A 17,053-nucleotide genomic window follows, 5' to 3' on the forward strand; every position below is an offset into this window, starting at 1 on the left:
ATGAACAGAGTTCTGTGTTCAAAGCTCACTTGGAATAATTCTTTTTTTCTCTGAGATTATGTTATCAAGTGGACATATGTTCAAGTTCATTTGTTTCCTTTTTTCTATTTTTAAGGATTCCCTTTTTCCTATTATGATCTATTTTTTTTCAAACATGAAAAACACGTACTTTCAAGGTGGCAATTATGTAAAAAATATATCCTCATGGATTTGCTTTTATTCCAAAACCTTTCACCAGGATTCCAAGCTACCACCATCTCCACTAGAGGGAACTATTTTTATTCATTTCTGATTTGTCATTCCAGTGTTTCCCCTTCAAAAAATTTTCCTCAGCTTGCATTTTACAATCCATGAAATGTAGAATATCTGTGCCAAGCAATATACATTTTAGTTCTGATGGCTTTTGAACTTCATAGAAAAGATATCTTACTATTTGTTTTTTTTTTAAGATTTTATTTATTTATGAGAGAGAGAGAGAGAAGCAGAGACAGGCAGAAGGAGAAGCAGGATCCACGCAGGGAGCCTGATGTGGGACTTGATTCCAGGTCTCTAGGATCATGCCCTGGGCCGAAGGCAGGTGCTAAACCACTGAGTCACCCAGGGATCCCTATTTGTTGTTTTCTAGGACTGTTTTGGTCAGTCAATATTCTATTATGAGATTTGTGCAAGTTTTGTGTAGCTGTTATTCATTTTCATTTAGGTGTACTGTTCCATTGTGTAAATACACTACAAATCATTTATCCTTCTGTCAATGGCATTTGGTTGTTTCTGGATTTTTTTTCTAATATGTATATACTCTCACAAATATTCTATATCAGACAAAGTGGACTTCAGAGCAAAGAAAGAATTTTATAATGGTAGAAGGGTCAATTTTTTAAGAAAACTTAATTCCTGATATGTGTGTACCTAACAACAGTTAGACTAAAGTTTTTAACCAAAAAAGCCACAAAATACATGATGTAAAAGCTGATAGAGCTGCAAGGAGAAATAGATGAATCCATTATTATATTTGGAGACTTCAACATCCTTTTATCAGAGGTGAGCAGATGGAGAAGATAGAAAATCAGTAAGGATATAATTAATCTGAACAGCATCACCAAACACCTGGATCTAATTAATGTCTATAGACTATGTAATCTAAAAATAAAAGAGTACACATACTTTACAAGCTCACATGGAATATTCACCCAGAGAAATCACATTCTAGGGGCACCTGGGCGGCTCAGTTGGTTAAGCATCTGCCTTCAGCTCAGGTCAGGATTCTAGGGTCCTCGGATTGAGTTCTGTGTTGGGATCCCTGCCCAGTAGTGAATTTACTTCTCTCTCCCATTCTGCCCCTCTCTCTGCTCATACTCTCTCTTTTGTGCACTCACACTCTCTCTCTCTCAAATAAATAACTAAAATCTAAAAAAAAATCACATTCTGGGCCATAAAACATACCTTAACAATCTTAAATGAATAGAAATTACACAAAGTATGCTCTCTGACCACAATGGAATTAAACTAGAAACTAATAAAAGAAAGATAGCTGGAAAACCTCTCAAGTACTTGGAGATTAAACAATACATTTCTAAATAACACATAAATCAAAGAAATCTTAAGAGAATTTTTAGATACTTCAAAGTAAATGAAAAGGAAAATACAGCTTATTGAAACTTGTGAGATGTAGCAAAAGCAGTGTTTCAAGGGAAATTTATAGCATTGAACACAAATATTAGAAAAGAAGAATGACCTGAAATCAATAATCTAAGCTTCCACTTTAGGAAACTAGAGAATAAGGAACAAATTAGATTTGGGGCACCTGGGTGGCACAGTTGGTGGAGGATGCAGCTCTTGATCTTGGGGTCATGAGTTTGAAGGCTCATGTTGGGGAGTGGAGATTATATTAACTACTACTACTAATAATAATAGAATAAATAAATTTTAAGAAGAGCAAACTAAATTCAAAATCAATAGAATAAAAGAAATAATAAAAATTACAGCAGAAATCAATGAAATTGAAGACAAGAAATCAGTAGAGAAAAACAATGAAACCAAATGCTGATTCTTTAAAATAAAGTCAGTGAGGGGATCCCTGGGTGGCGCAGTGGCTTAGCCTTTGGCCCAGGGCGCGATCCTGGAGACCCGGGATTGAATCCCATGTAGGGCTCCCGGTGCATGGAGCCTGCTTCTCCCTCTGCCTGTGTCTCTGCCTCTCTCTCTCTCTCTGTGACTATCATAAATAAATAAAATTTAAAAAATAAATAAATAAAATAAAGTCAGTGAAAGTGATAAACCCCTAGCCTGGTTTACTCAGACAAAAAAGAGAGAAGACACAAATTGCCAATCTCAGAAGAGGGACCATCACTGCTGATGCCATTGGAGTAGGTACACTAGACCTAGATGATTTCAGTTGTGAATTCTACCAAACATTTATTGAAGAAATTGTACTGATTCTCTACAATCTCTTACAGAAGATAGAAGCAGAACAAATACTTCCTAATATATTCTATGAGGTCAGCATTACCGTAATACCAAAACCAAAGCCATTACAAGAAAGAAAAAATACAGGGACGCCTGGGGGGGAGGCTCAGCAGTTGAGGGACAGCCTTTGGCTCAGATTGTGATCCCAAGGTCCTGGGATTGAGGCCCTCAACAGGCTTCTTGTATGGAGCCTACTTCTCCCTCTGCCTATGTCTCTGCCTCTCTCTCTGTGTCTCTCATGAATAAATAAAATCTATTAAAAAAAATAAAGGAAAGGAAAAATACAGATCAATATATCTCACAAATTTTAATGCAAAAATATTAACAGTTTGAATTCAATGATGTGTAAGAAATTATATATGATGACCAAGTGGAATTTATTCCAGGTTTGTGAGACTTGTTCAAAATTCAAAAATCAATTAATGTAATTTATCACATAAACAGGCCAGAGAGGAAAAAGTATAATATAGATACAGAGAAAGCATTTATGACACCCATTAATGGTAAAAACCCTCAGCAAAGTAGGAGTAGAGGAAGCTCCTCTTCAAAAGCCTACAGCTAACAAACACTTAATGGTAAGAAACTAGAGGCTTCCCTAATTCAATCCAGAATCAGGCAAGAATGTCTTTTATGACTCCTATTCAACATCTTACTGGAACTCCTTGGTCATACAATAAGAACAAGAAAAGGAAATAATAGATATACAATTGTGAAGGAAACTTTGTTTGCAAATGACATAACTATTTATGTAGAAAATCCCAAAGAATCAAATAAAAGCATCCCAGAACTAATAAGCAATTATGGCAAGGTTGTAGGACAGAATGTTAAGACACAGAGGTCAAATGCTTTCCTATATACCAGCAATGAACACTTGGAATTTGATTTTTTAAAACAGTAATATTTACATTAGCACATAAAATTGAAATGTTTAAATATACACATATATAAGAATAATATGTACAAGATCTATATAAGGAAAATTACAAAACTGATGAATGAAGTCAAAGATATAAATAAATGAAGAGTATTCCATGTACATAGACAGGAAAACTCAAAATTATCAAGATATCAATTCTTCCCAACTTGATCTGTAGATTCAACACAATCCTAATCAAAATCCCAGCAAGTTATGTTGTGGATATGAACAAACTAATTATAAAGTTTATATGCTAAGCAAAAGACCCAGAATAGCCAACATAATATTGAAGAAAAGCAAAGTCAGAAGATTGATACTACCTGACTTCAAAAGTTATTCTAAAGGGACAATAATCATGATGGTGAGATAATTACAAAAGAATAAACAAATAGATCAATGGAACTAATCTCTGACCTTTGATAAGGAACAAAGGCAATCAATAAAGGATACTTTTGTCAACAAATGGTGCTGGAACTAGACAGCTATAAATAAATAAATAAATAAATAAATAAATAAATAAATAAATAAATACACAGGTCTTATGCCATTCACAAAAATCAACTCAGAATGGGTCATAGACCTAAATGTAACTGCACAACTATAAGATTTCTAGGTTACGGCATAGGAGAAAGCTTAGATGGCCCTGGGTTTGGTGATGAGTTTTTTCAAACAACACCAAAAGTACGACCCATGAATGAAAAAATGGATTCAGGGGGACTTCATGAAAATTTAAAAACTTCTGCTGCAAGAAAGAGACACAGACACAGAAGAGAAAGACAAGACAAGCCACAGACTGGGAGAAAATTTTTGCACAATGCATATCTGATAAAGAACTGGTATCCAATCTAAAATAATACAAAGAACTCAAATTCATCAATAAACTAACGCAATTTAAAACTGAGCAAAATATCTGAACAGACACCTTATCAAAGAAAGTACACAGATGGCACATAAACATGCACAAAGATGCCCAATGCCCTTAGGGAATTTCACATTAACAGGGCCGTAGGGGCAGAGGGAAAAGAATATAATTCACCACTAAAATCAAACAAGCTACCAATCCATGAAAAGACATGGAGCAAGCCTATGTGCATATTACTAAGTGAAAGAAGCCAATTTGGAGATCTGTATGGCATTCTGAAAAAAACACTTTGGAGACAGTAATAAGATCCGTGGCTGCCAGGGATTAGGAAGGAGAGAGGGATGAATAAAGCAGAACACAGAGGATTTTTAAGGCAATCAAACTATTCTGTATGATACTAGTACGGTAGATACCTGACATTATACATCTTTCAAAATCCATAGATGTACAATGTTAACAGTGAATCCTAAAGTAAACTATGGACTTTGGTGGATAGTAATATGTCAAACAACTACCTCAGTTGTAACTAATGTACCACTCTGGTGGGGGATATTGGTAGTGGGAGAAATCAGAGCCTGTGTGAGGGCAGCAGATGGGAACCCTCTCTACTTACTATTCAAATTTGCTGTGAATCTAAAACTTCCCTAAAAAATAAGGTCTAAGAAAAAAGAACTCATTGGATGGTCTCAGTAGCAGAATGGAGGAAAGAAGACAGAGGAAAGAGTTAGTAAACCTGAATAGATGTCAGTAGTAAGTAATCCAATCTCAAAACAGAAATTAAACATATTTTTTTAAAAATTAGAAGGGGCACCTGGGAGGCACAGTGGGCTAAGTAAGTGTCCGATTCTTGGTTTCAACTCAGGTGGTGATCTCAAGGTCATGAGATGGAGCCCCCTGTTGGACTACATGCTGGGAGTGGAGTCTGCTTAAGATTTTCTCTCTCTCCCTGCCCCTCCCCCACTTCTTAAATAAATAAATCTTTTTAACTAACTGCTTTTTAACTTGGGTCTTTGTGGCTCACTGACAAACCCCATTTTTCAGTTTTTGCATTCCTTCACCTACAAGATGACTCAGACTATAAATAAACATTGATGGGGAGACTTTTATAATATTGCAGGAACAGTGTACCAGCAGTCAGGTCATAATCTTGTATTCTATAATTCTTGAAAAGCTATTTTTGTTCCCACAAGCCTCAGACCTCCTTCTTCTGAACCCTGTTGTGAAAATTAAATAAGAAATTACATGTAAGAGACATAGTAGATACTCAAAAATAATCTCCATTATAATTAAAATCATTTGTGAATTTAGAGCAGAAAAGAGAATAATAATCTACAAGCAATTCTTTTATTGAATAAAAATAGGTTAAGTCAATTTATTTTGACAATATCAATATATAAAGAGTAATTTCAGCCATTTCTCACACTCAAAAAACAATCCAATATTTAAATTCACCTCAATTTAATCAAGATGTGTAATAAATTAAAAATTATTTTAAGGGGACACATGGGTGGCTCAATGGTTGAGCATCTGCCTTCAGCTCAGGGTGTGATCCTGGGATTCCAGGATCAAGCCTCACATGGAGCTCCCCGCAGGGAGCCTGCTTCTGCCTCTGCCTATGTCTCTGCCTCTCTCTCTGTGTCATGAATAAATAAATAAAATCTTTTTTAAAAATTATTTTAAGAAATATGTGAGGGTTCTAGTTCCAGGTAAGATGGCTCTCCCACTGAATACAGTGACAAAATGTGAAATATATATGTGAAAGTTATTTCAGGAATCTGAAAAATAAATAGTAGCAGGTAGATGTGGAAAGAGACAGCAGAACTCATGTACCACTGGAGTGTCTCAGTATCCCTCCCACCAATCTGAAAGTGAGCAAGAGGGTGGCGGAAGAGAGAAATGTGGTACATCCAGACAATAGAATATAATTCTAAGATTTAAATCTTTTTAAAAAGGAAAAGAGGAAAGTAGCAGAGTAGGAGAGCTCTAGGGCTCTGTCCTTTTATTAAAAAAAAAAAAAACAACTAATGAGTTGGTAAAGCTGTCAGCCTCATTTTTTGCAGAACTTTGGAGTATAGTCAAGAGTCTAAAACAACCAGTAATAAGCATAGTGAAGAAAGAAGCTGCTGCTTTGCATTAAGAGAGAGGGCTGTGGTGGTTCCAATGACCTGCTGGCCATCCCCCATAAGCCTGATCTGTGGCAGCCATGAGGACTAAGCCCATACTCCTGGTACAGGATGCTAGGGCCATAGGAACCAATGGAGATGTTACTCTCAAAGAATCATTATTGTAGGTCCCAGCCTGTCTGGTGGCACCGTGAAGGAACACGAAAGGGCTTGCTTTTATTTTGCCTAACTCAAGCATTCCTATGGGACAAAGGCAGCTGCCTAGGAGGCTTTTGCTCTGTGTACTTAAAGACAGAAAATGTAGGGGTACCTGGCTGGCTCAGTCAGTGGAGCATGCGGATCTTGATCTTGGTCATGAGTTTGAGCTCTGTGTTGGGCATAGAGAGTATTTAAATATATAAACTTGAAGAAAAAAGATAGAAATTTTGGCTCTGGCAGCCTTAAGTTAGTTGTAACGACCAAAAGACTGAAAAGCCTGAGAAAGAAAAAATTGGGAAAGGGGATATGTGACGGTGGGGGTGGGGGCACTTTAATCATGAAAGCCACACATATTCTCAGGGCTGGTGAAAAAGGTCAGAAAGGCCTGAGAACACCCTCAGCTTTCATCTCTGACTGGCCTTCAGGCTCTATGCAAGCTGGAAGCAAAGACTAAGGCAACATGGTAAGCAGCGTGGGAAAGCAAAGTGATGCCCCCAAAGGAGCCAATCTGCAACACTAAGAGAATTTGTAGGGTTTTTTGAGGCAAGCATTAAAGGAAACTGTCAAAACACCAAGTGACCATGATCACTAAGATAGCCAAACACAGCTTTCACATGACAAACAGTATAGACTTGCCAAAAATAGAGAAGTCAATAAAAAAAGCAAATAATAACAACTCACAAACAAGCAGCAGAAACAAACCCCAAGGAAGAGGAAATATCTGATTTCTAGAACAGTCACACTGCAATATTCAAAATCTCCAATTTTCAATCAAAAAATTACAGAATGTGCAAAGAAACAAGAAAATATGGCTCATTCACAGGGAGGAAAAAAGGAAATTATGAATGTCCATGAGGACACCAGGGCATTGGACTTACTAGACAAAGACATGAAATCAACTCTCTTAAATATGCTCAAAGAGCTAAATAAAGTCACAGGGAAAGAACTAAAGGAACCAGGAAAACACCATCTCACCAGATACAGAACATTACTAAAGAGACAAATTATAAAAATGAATCACACAGAAATTCTGGAGATTAAAAATATAATCATTGAAATGAAAAAATAACTGGAGGGTTTCAACTGTAGATTTGAGCCTGCAGAAGAATCCAGGAACTTGAATATAGATCCATTGAGATCATCCAGTTCAAGAAAAGAATGAAAATAAATAATAAATAAATAAATAAATAAATAAATAAATAAATAACCAAACTTGAGACACCTATGAGAGACACCATTGATACACCAACATATATAAAACAAGAGTCCCAGAAGGAGAGGAGAGGAAGAAACTAAAAGAATGTTTGAAGAAATAATACCCCAAACTTCCCAAATTGGATGAAAATCATGAATCTAAATATCCAAGAAGTTCATTTAGCTACACACCAAAAAAGTCAAAAGTAATAAAAATAGAGAAACATATACTAGCCAGCATCTTAGCACACAAAGGTGTACAATAAGTATTTGTTGGATCAATTTGCAATGTTGAAGACCACTATGGCCCATGTTCCATGCTCCCCAACCTACTTGAAATCGTTATATCCCCCGGCTGCTTATGTATCTGTAAGCAAGAATGATGGCCCCAGAGAGCAAGTGAATTATAAGCAAACTTCAGCACATTCTCACCATCCTGAACATGGTTATCTTTGAGGTCACAGAGTCCAAAGCTCACGTTTTACACACAGCACAATCTTTTGGAGAAAAGGCATAATAAACATTGGTTAGTTGTTTCTCTACTTGCTACTTCTTTCCTTTTCCTTAACAATCTCCAAATTCTGCCCAGATAAGATTAACCCTAACTCTAAACTTAGAAATGGCTTCTAATTATCTGCAGGTGATTAATCTTTTATTTCCTTTGACCATCATGATTGGCAGTGCAGACCAAAAAAACCATGCCTAGGTTGCTGTGTGAGCAATGAGGTAAATAAAAATCTCTTTTTTCTGGAGTCTGTATCTGGAATCACATCACTCCATGGGCCAGGCATCATCTTTTAACAATAAGGGGGAAGTCGGCTGAGGGGGAAGGAAACAGAGACATGGACTGGAGGATGAGAAACTGGTTCCTGGCCATATTACTTATTTCTCTGGCCCAGTGTTTCCCAAACTTAACTAGGTAATAAAATCCTAAACCCTTCCTAGTCCTGCTGCATTAGAATCCCCAGGCTCATTCACTGGGCGGGGGTGGGGGGTGGGAGGATTATGGCAAAAAAGGCAAATCCTGGGAAACTGTTGTAGTCTCACCTGAACCTAGCCCTAAGATTGAAGCTTTCAAAAATATGAACCAATAAATGTCCTTTATGATTTAAGAGAATTTGAGACCGGCATGTTATTTGGCAATGAAAGCATCTTCACTGGTAGAAACCAACTAGACTTTTTTTTGTTTTGTTTTGTTTTCCCTCTTTTCTTTGTAGAGAAGTAAGAATCAACTGTCAATGGGTTATGTTATTTACATGCCTCTGATAAAGTTCAAAGGACAAGCTCAGGATTTTCAAAACAACCTAAAAAAAAAAAAACAGATTGAGAAATACATCTGCTAATCTCTCTTCCCTCCCACTTCTCCTCCCTCTGGCTCTCCTTTCTTTAATTAACTAGGCCCTAGAACATCTTTTCTAAAAGACTTCTCTAGAGGCATCCAGAATCACTCCTAAAAACTTGAAACCCAAACTCCCTCCAGGATGTACCTCAGTGCTGCAAATCACCGCATACCCTTAAGTGATGGAAACAGCATTCCTATCATCGGTCTTGGGACCTACTCAGAACCTAAACTGGTAAATTTCTCTGTCTCTTTTTTTTAACTTTCCTAGAGCATAATGTTTAATTAATTGTGTTGATCTCATTGATTTACTTTTCATAATAATGAAAGTAATCTTCAAGGAGTACTATTTGGCATCCCTGAGTATTGAACCAGAGGTTAAAACTATACCAGTTTATAATTTAAAATTATCTTGAATTAGAAAATGAGACCTTTCTTCTTCCTTTGCTGAAATTTAGCTGAATGCTGATCATTAGAACCAACTGAGGCACATGAAATTTCTGAATTTATTACTTGTGGGGTTTTAGAAACTTATATTTGAGACTTTCTACTTTAGTCTAAGAAATACTTGGTAAAAACCTACCAGGTGTAAAGACCTAGTCTTTAGGAGCTTCAAATGTAAGGAGAACAGTGTCTGTGCTGCCTAGGGATTAAAAATCAAATAGAGGAAGCAGACTCTAATAGCTAATTGTAGAACAATGAAAATAACAGTAAATGCTATCCTAGAACTATAAACTATCTCTCTGAAAATACAGAAAAGAAAATCGTTAATTTGACCTTCACCCCCTTGACAGTAGAGTCAAGTCAAAGGGGCTATGTGAACACCGCCACCCCCCACCCACCTCCCCTTCCACTCCCCCCCCCACCCAGTTTGTTTCCCAGACTTAGGAGTCTCTCATGTTCTGTCTCCCTCCCTGATATTTCCCACTCATTTTCTCTCCTTTCCCCTTTATTCCCTTTCACTATTTTTTATATTCCCCAAATGAATGAGACCATACAATGTTTGTCCTCCGATTGACTTATTTCACTCAGCATAATACCCTCCAGTTCCATCCACGTCGAAGCAAATGGTGGGTATTTGTCGTTTCTAATGGCTGAGGAATATTCTATTGTATACAGAGACCACATCTTCTTTATCCATTCATCTTTGGATGGACACTGAGTGAACCCAAATTTCTTGTAAAAGTGTTTCATGCCTATGGACTCAGGGAATTTGAGATGGAACCAACTCCTAGTATCACTAAGCACTCTGTGCATTATCCCACCTCATGATGACTAATGAAAAGTAACACCTACAAATTATCCATGTGACTTTCTCCTTTTGAAAGCTTCTCAGAATGTTTTCATACAGGGATGCAATAATCTATAATAACCTCCCTACAGCTCCATCTGGGAAGGCCCCAACAGATGAGAGTTTGGGTCTTACTCCTTTTTTTCAGTTTTGATAGAAATTAATCCTGTTTTTATGAACATCAGCCCATGGGGTTAATAATCCTTATTTATCAAAAACTTTAAGAAAAACTCAAGAATGTTACCAGATGTGCAAATGACACAAATTCAGGACCAATGGTAAATATTTTGGAAAATGGACAATAATTTAGTTTGACAGATATTTATTGTGTGCCCTACCAAATGCAGGGCATTTTTCTAGGTAGCATAGGGATTGAAACAATGGTTTAGAAACAAGGGATTTAAGTGGAGTGACTGAGGATAAACACACACACACACACACACACACACACACACATATAACTAAAATGTAAGGAAAAGCTGAAGTGCTTTAAGAGAGAGAACACTGGTTCAATGTTAAAGTAGCAATGAGCAAATCCAGTTATGAGGTAGATCAAGAAACATCAAGTTATGGGGAAGGAGTGGTGATCTGGGAAGTAGATTGGGAGTCATAAATGATCCTGTATTCTTTCCTGGGTGGCCCTTGTTGGTAGCTAAAAGCAGGTTTCACAGTCTGAAGAGTGAGCCAAGGGCTTTGTATCTGGGACAAAGGAAAGGTGAAGTCCAAACCCTTGATGAGTAGTAAGGGAGAGCCTGAAAAATCAAGTCTGTTCTGCCCCTGAGCTGGAAGGGGATGGGGGGGAGGGGATATGCTTAGGACTCCTTCTCAGGTTTTTGCCATCCTTTAAGTATTCCTCACTTTCTCTTCAATGCCCATCAAATCCCCTCCTCTCAACCCAGGAAAACTTATTTCACATTATACCAGGCATTTTTATTATATCCTGGGTGCAACATGCTAAAGGAAAAGAATAATGCAATGACACTTGTGAAAGCACGGTAAAAGAACTTGATTCAAGGGCAGGTGCTGTTGTGATAGGTCTAAGAACCACGGCAATGGGATTTTGCAGGAGTGGGGGAGCAGAGAGGTTGAGCTCCCACTTCAAATACAGCATGGGAATTTACAGCAAAGGAGCAGGGTGGGGGTCAGTGGCTGGAAAAATGCTGAGAGAAAACATCAGGGATAAGGGCTAAATTGGTTGATTAACAGGATTCTTGCTATGACATTGCCTGGGCGATGGTGGCAGTTGAGGGTTCCTGATTAGACAGGGAGAGAGATCATACATAGAGGGCAAGGAGTTGTTCCTAAACTGACTTATCAGGATTCTTGCTGAAGTCGGTTGATGCAAAAACAAAAGAATCTTTGTCAGCAGTCGGAGTGGTTCCATATCCTCCACCTAAAGAGACCAGGAACCAGACAGCAAGCACAAATAAGTGTCCTGAGGAGGTAAGTCTATTTCTGTGTTTTGTTCTGCTTTCCCATTCTGATAGCAGGCATGAGTGCAAGAATCAGCAAAACTGGAGACCCCACTGACCAGTCCAAGGATAGCACCTTCTCCACTACAGTCAGTTGTATGCACAAGCAAGGGTGCAGCATGGTCTGACTTTCTAACAATTTTCAGAAAACATTATAAAGTAATTATGAATTTTTAGGTAATGGCAACTCATTTATGGTTTTGTAAAATGTTCTGTGGGCTGATATTCTGAGGGTCAAGAATTCAGTTGGTGTTTGTTTTTACTTTAGTACAGTGTATATCCTGAGTTCTTTCCAATACCTGTGATCCCCTCATACTCACACACCTGCCACAGAAGCCTTGGCTTTTAAAAATCAAACACCAAGAAATGACCTCTGCATTTTGTTTTATACACACACACACATATCATTCCTCTCCAGAGGCAATTAGTGCTACACATCAAGCTGCAAAAAATAGTTTGGGCCGGGTAACAACAACAACAAAATACCAGGGAGCAAAGAATGGGTTTCTTTTTCAAAAATATTAACCTGTCCAAATTACAATGAATTAAAATGAGAAGAGACAGAACACATAGAGATCAGGTGAGAAGGCTTCTATAATAAATCGGGCAAAAAAGAACAAAGACTTGAACGTGGTTGGTAGCTCTGAGGAAACTAATTTGGCTGGAGCCTAGGAAGGAAGGAACTTGGCCGAAGACCACACATCATTGAGGGAAGCTCTACAAAGCTTGGCAACCAATTGGATCTAGGCTAAGGAGAGCAGATGGTAGATCTAAGGCTAAAAATGATGTTTTAGGCCCAAATCTAAGGCTTTGAAACTTATTGAGTCAAATCTAAGGCTTTGAAACTTACTGAGTCACTTACTCCCTTATTTTTTTATCTACCTCCTTTTCTTTTTTTAACATTTAAAATTTTGAAGTACAATGGACTTAAGGCGGGACAAATGCTTTTTGTCGCTCCTTAGCTATAAGATCCAAAATTAGAACATACCAGACCCCAGAAACTCTGTGTGTGCCCTTCCCAACCTGAAAGCCTTCCTCCCTCAAGAGGGGATTGCTCTTCTAAGTCTTACGGTGATGACTTTTCTTGCTTTTTTTTGTAAGAATTTTCTAAGAGTTACACAACTGTAACATACATTTCTATACAATTTTTGAACTTCACATGAATAGAAACACTGGTTGCCCCATTTTTTTCTGCTTCTTTTTCTAAATATAATCTTGTAAAACTCACCCATGTAATTAATCATGGTCTTTGGCCATTTTTATTGCTGTATGACTGCTTAATCATAAGAATATGTCAGTATCCATTTCACTGTTGATGGGCATTTGAATTGCTTCCAGTTTGGGGCTTTGCAGACACTATTTCTAGAAAGAGTCCTACACAGGTCTTATTGCACACATGTATGAATTTAGCTAAGATATACATGTAAGAGTGGAACTGCTGTCCCGTGGAGTACAGTATCTTCAATTTTAGGAGATGATGTCAATATAAATAATTTCCAAGGTATTCGTATAATTTGCACTTCTTCCAACAATGTATGAGGGTGGCTCTGCTCCTCATTCTCATCAACATTTGGTGTCTTTTTAATTAATGTCATTTTATAAGTGTAGAATAAACTCTTATTGTGGTTTAATTTCCCTTTCCTTTACTCTAGATGAAATTGGCCAGTTTTTCCTATTTTTATTAAACATTTTTGATATCTTTCACGAAGTGTGCCTTCTGTGCATTTTTCTTTTTTGGATTTCTCTTTTCTTCTTGATAGTGGATTTGTAAAATATATAGTATGAGACCTTTGTCAGTTACATCTATGCGAAAATACCCCTTCCTATTTGTCTTTTTACGCTTTTAATGGTGTCTCGATGAACAGAGTCTATTTTCATAGTCCCGTTTATCGCTCTTAATGTATGTATCATTAGTACTCTCTGTAGCTCAAGAAATCCTTCTTTACCCTAGTGTCTTCTTGGGTTGGGTCCTCTGGAGAACAGCCTCTGAGAAGGAGACTTGCATGCGGGCGGCTCAGCGGAGAACACTCTCAGGACTCAGGCCTGTAGAAGGGAGAATAGCAGTTCCTACAGTGGGAAGAGTGCACTGTGATCCGGTCGCTCCTTGGTCCCACAGGGTGCTCTGGAGGGGGCCACGGGGTTGTGCTGGGTTGGGGTGCGAGAGCCAGCCTGTTCTACCCTGGATCGCGCGTGCAGGGAATCAGACGGGAGTAAGCAGCGGCCCACACTGCTGGCAGCTAAGCCAAGGAGGGCGTCTGCCCTGCGGCACCCGCCACCGCCACTACGGCTACCGGAGGTCTCCTGAGCCTGCGGGCTTCGTATGCGAAGTCCACCCCCTGGGAGAAGCGCTCCCAGAGTGGTTTGGTCTCTCCCCTGGAAAGGTCTTTAACGAGGTAGGTTAAGAGGAACTAGCTCCTGCTCGGCAGGTGCCGCCGCCGGGCGCCGCCCCGCTCCCCCCGCCCCGGCCCGCCCCGCCCCCGCCGCCTCCAGCCCCGCGGCCGCCCCGGCTCCAGCGCCCGAACCCGGGAGCCGGAGCGCGGGGAAGGGGAAGGGGGACGGGAAGGGCCAGGACCGCGCGGCCGGCGGAGGGGCGGGCGCCGCTCCTGAGCCCGCCGCTCCGGTCTGGGGCCGCCCGGCTGCCTCCTCCTTCCTCCCCCCTGGGCTCCCGCCCCCGGCCCCTGCGGGGAGGGCACGCCCCGGCGGCTGAGCGCGAGGGGGAGGTGGCGGACCTCCAGGACGGCCCGCCGGAGCGTGACCAGGACGGGGACTCGTCCACACAGCCGGGAAAGCCCCTCTGACCGCTCGGACCAACTCCCCAGATCGCACGCGGAGGCTCGTCCTCAGACACATCTCAGGCTGCGCAGCCTGACCCGGAGGGGTCCAAGTCTCGAGTCCAGACGACCCGGCTCCCCACCTCCTGGCATGAAAGCCGTGGAGTTTGGTGTTCTCAGTGCCAGAAAGGAGCCATCCGGCCGCGGGGCTCAGGCGGACCCGGCCCAGGCACTGCTCCAGAGCGCTCGGCCCCAGCTGCGCGCCCCACTCCAGCGCGACCACGCGGGCTGCCTAACAGTCCGGGAGGCCCCGCCGGGGGCCAGCGGGGCGTGCTGCGCTCAGCTCCCGGTGCCACCTGCCACCGCCGCCTGACGCCGGGGGACGGAGGCCAGGGACCCGCCCCGCCCGTGCCCCAGGACGGCTGGCGCCGGGACGGGACAGGGCCCATGGAACCCCTGTGTCCAGATCCGTCTCCTGCCAGACCAGAGCAACTCTAAGCAGACGGGGGCCAAACGCAAGACCCAGAAGCCTGTGAGGAGCCTTACACCTTCGAGATCCCCCTCCTCCAAGCTCAGAGGAGGACCCTGCTGCCAACCGTGGTGGATTTTGAGAAGTTTTCCCGCCATCGTGTCATTGGGAAGGTGTCGGTGCCTCTGTGCGAGGTTGACCTGATGAAAGGCGGGCATTGGTGGAAGGCGCTGGTCCCCGGCTCTCAGAATGAAGTGGAGCTGGGGGAGCTGCTTCTGTCACTGAATTATCTCCCCAGTGCTGGGACACTGAATGTGGATGTCATTCGAGCCAAGCAGCTTCTTCAAATCGATGTGACCCAAGGTTCAGACCCCTTTGTGACAATCCAGCTGGTACATGGACTCAAGCTTGTGAAAACAAAGAAGACATCCTTCTTAAGAGGAACACTCGATCCCTTTTACAATGAATCCTTCAGCTTCAAAGTTCCCCAAGAAGAACTTGAAAATGCCAGCTTAGTGTGTACAGTGTTTGGCCACAACATGCCAAGCAGCAATGACTTCATCGGAAGAACTGTCATCGGCCAGTACTCCTCGGGCCCCTCTGAATCCAACCACTGGCAGCGGGTGCTCAACACTCACCGCACCGCCGTGGAGCAGTGGCACAGCCCGAGGTCCCCGGCTGAGTGTGACCGCGTGTCTCCCGCCTCGCTGGAGGTGACCCGAGGGCTGCAGGGAAAGCAGCTTTCATTTGTTGGAGGGAAAAAAAAAAAAAGGAAGAAAATTTAAGACAGAAAAAATGTGTCACGTGCCTATTATATCCACAACGCAAACACACATACACAAATCCTCTGAGAACTGAGAGGAGGCTGACTATTGAACACAAAACGGTTGCCCTCAATGAGCAAAGCCTGAGAACTTTCTGGAAACCCCATCTGTATGTCACGAGCGGAGTGGACTCTGCTGTGAGACTTACTGGCAGTGCTTGCTCCTGTTGATACCCCTACCCCCAAATGCACTTTCAACCCTCAGGCCAGAGAAAGGGCCTCCCCAAGGGTGCCAGCCTCCATTGAGATGAAATTCTCTAAGAGCTTGGCCAGTGTGCGGGAGGCCCGACCCCCACACCCAGCATGCACAGCTGCTGACTGGGTGGCTTCTGAACAGCCTGCTGTTCCCTGGGGTTCTTCAAACCTGATACCTTTCTCCCAAAATGTAAGTACTTTGTCTTCTCTTTAGTAGACGTGATAGATTAGACTCTGAAGAAACCAAGTGGCTTCCAAAAATATGCCGGTGTAAGAAACTCCCCTGGCTTAACTGAACTTGTCCTCATGTCATCCTACTCCTAAGGACCCCCTGTGGGTAGTATGTGAACGCTCTCATGTGTGTGCCCTCGCAGGTGAACACGTGTGTGTCCCTGTGTGTCCTCCTGGTGAGCAAGGCGCTCGGCGGGACCTCAGTCCTCAGCCCTCCCTTCTCTCTGCCTCTCCCAGTGAAATCTCACCCAGTGTCCTCCTGTCTGTCAAGACCCCACCTTCAGTAACAGCATGCGCGTATATCAAGTAATCAGAATATGACAGAGCAAAAGTAACCTTATTTGACCGATTCGTGGTGATTGTGGCACCCAGAAGACCTGCAAAGGACAGCTACGTGGATTAAAATGGCCACCACACTCCCATCCAAGATGACTCCTTCCTTTGTCATACTCTGAGCATCTCTCTGTGTTTGTGTGTGACCCAAAGTCATTTTTCTCGTGCTAAGGAATTAGTGTAGTTAGAATAGATCTTTCCCTGTTGGATGCTTCTGTATCGTTCCCACAGCCTGTTGTCTGGCGTAATGGGGAGCTATTTATTGAAATTAAAGATTATTTATTTGTGCCATGCAAAAAAAGGGGGGGGGAGGGAATAACTCCTGCCATGAAAGCTGTCTTCAAGTTACAACTTAATCTCCTTCCTGAACTAC

General features: G+C 41.5%; 2 protein-coding genes across 2 annotated transcripts in view; both read left to right on the top strand.

Annotated features, from left to right (window-relative positions):
- The window catches only part of LOC119877081 (aldo-keto reductase family 1 member D1-like), a 93,157-nt gene that overhangs the window by 21,438 nt on the left and 54,666 nt on the right, over positions 1-17,053 (top strand). The window contains 1 exon segment of the mRNA XM_038559249.1: positions 9,237-9,330. Within this exon segment, the coding sequence (XP_038415177.1) occupies positions 9,238-9,330 (93 nt within the window). The 5' untranslated portion in view covers position 9,237.
- Positions 15,003-16,153, top strand: LOC119874615 (synaptotagmin-17-like; the record flags this gene model as incomplete). Its single annotated transcript, XM_038559244.1, is given in 2 exon segments — positions 15,003-15,159; positions 15,162-16,153. Coding segments are annotated over 2 exon segments (879 nt in total), but the record flags the coding sequence as incomplete, so codon positions are not given.

This window comes from Canis lupus, chromosome 16, assembly GCF_011100685.1.
Source record: "Canis lupus familiaris isolate Mischka breed German Shepherd chromosome 16, alternate assembly UU_Cfam_GSD_1.0, whole genome shotgun sequence".
NCBI lineage: Eukaryota > Metazoa > Chordata > Mammalia > Carnivora > Canidae > Canis > Canis lupus.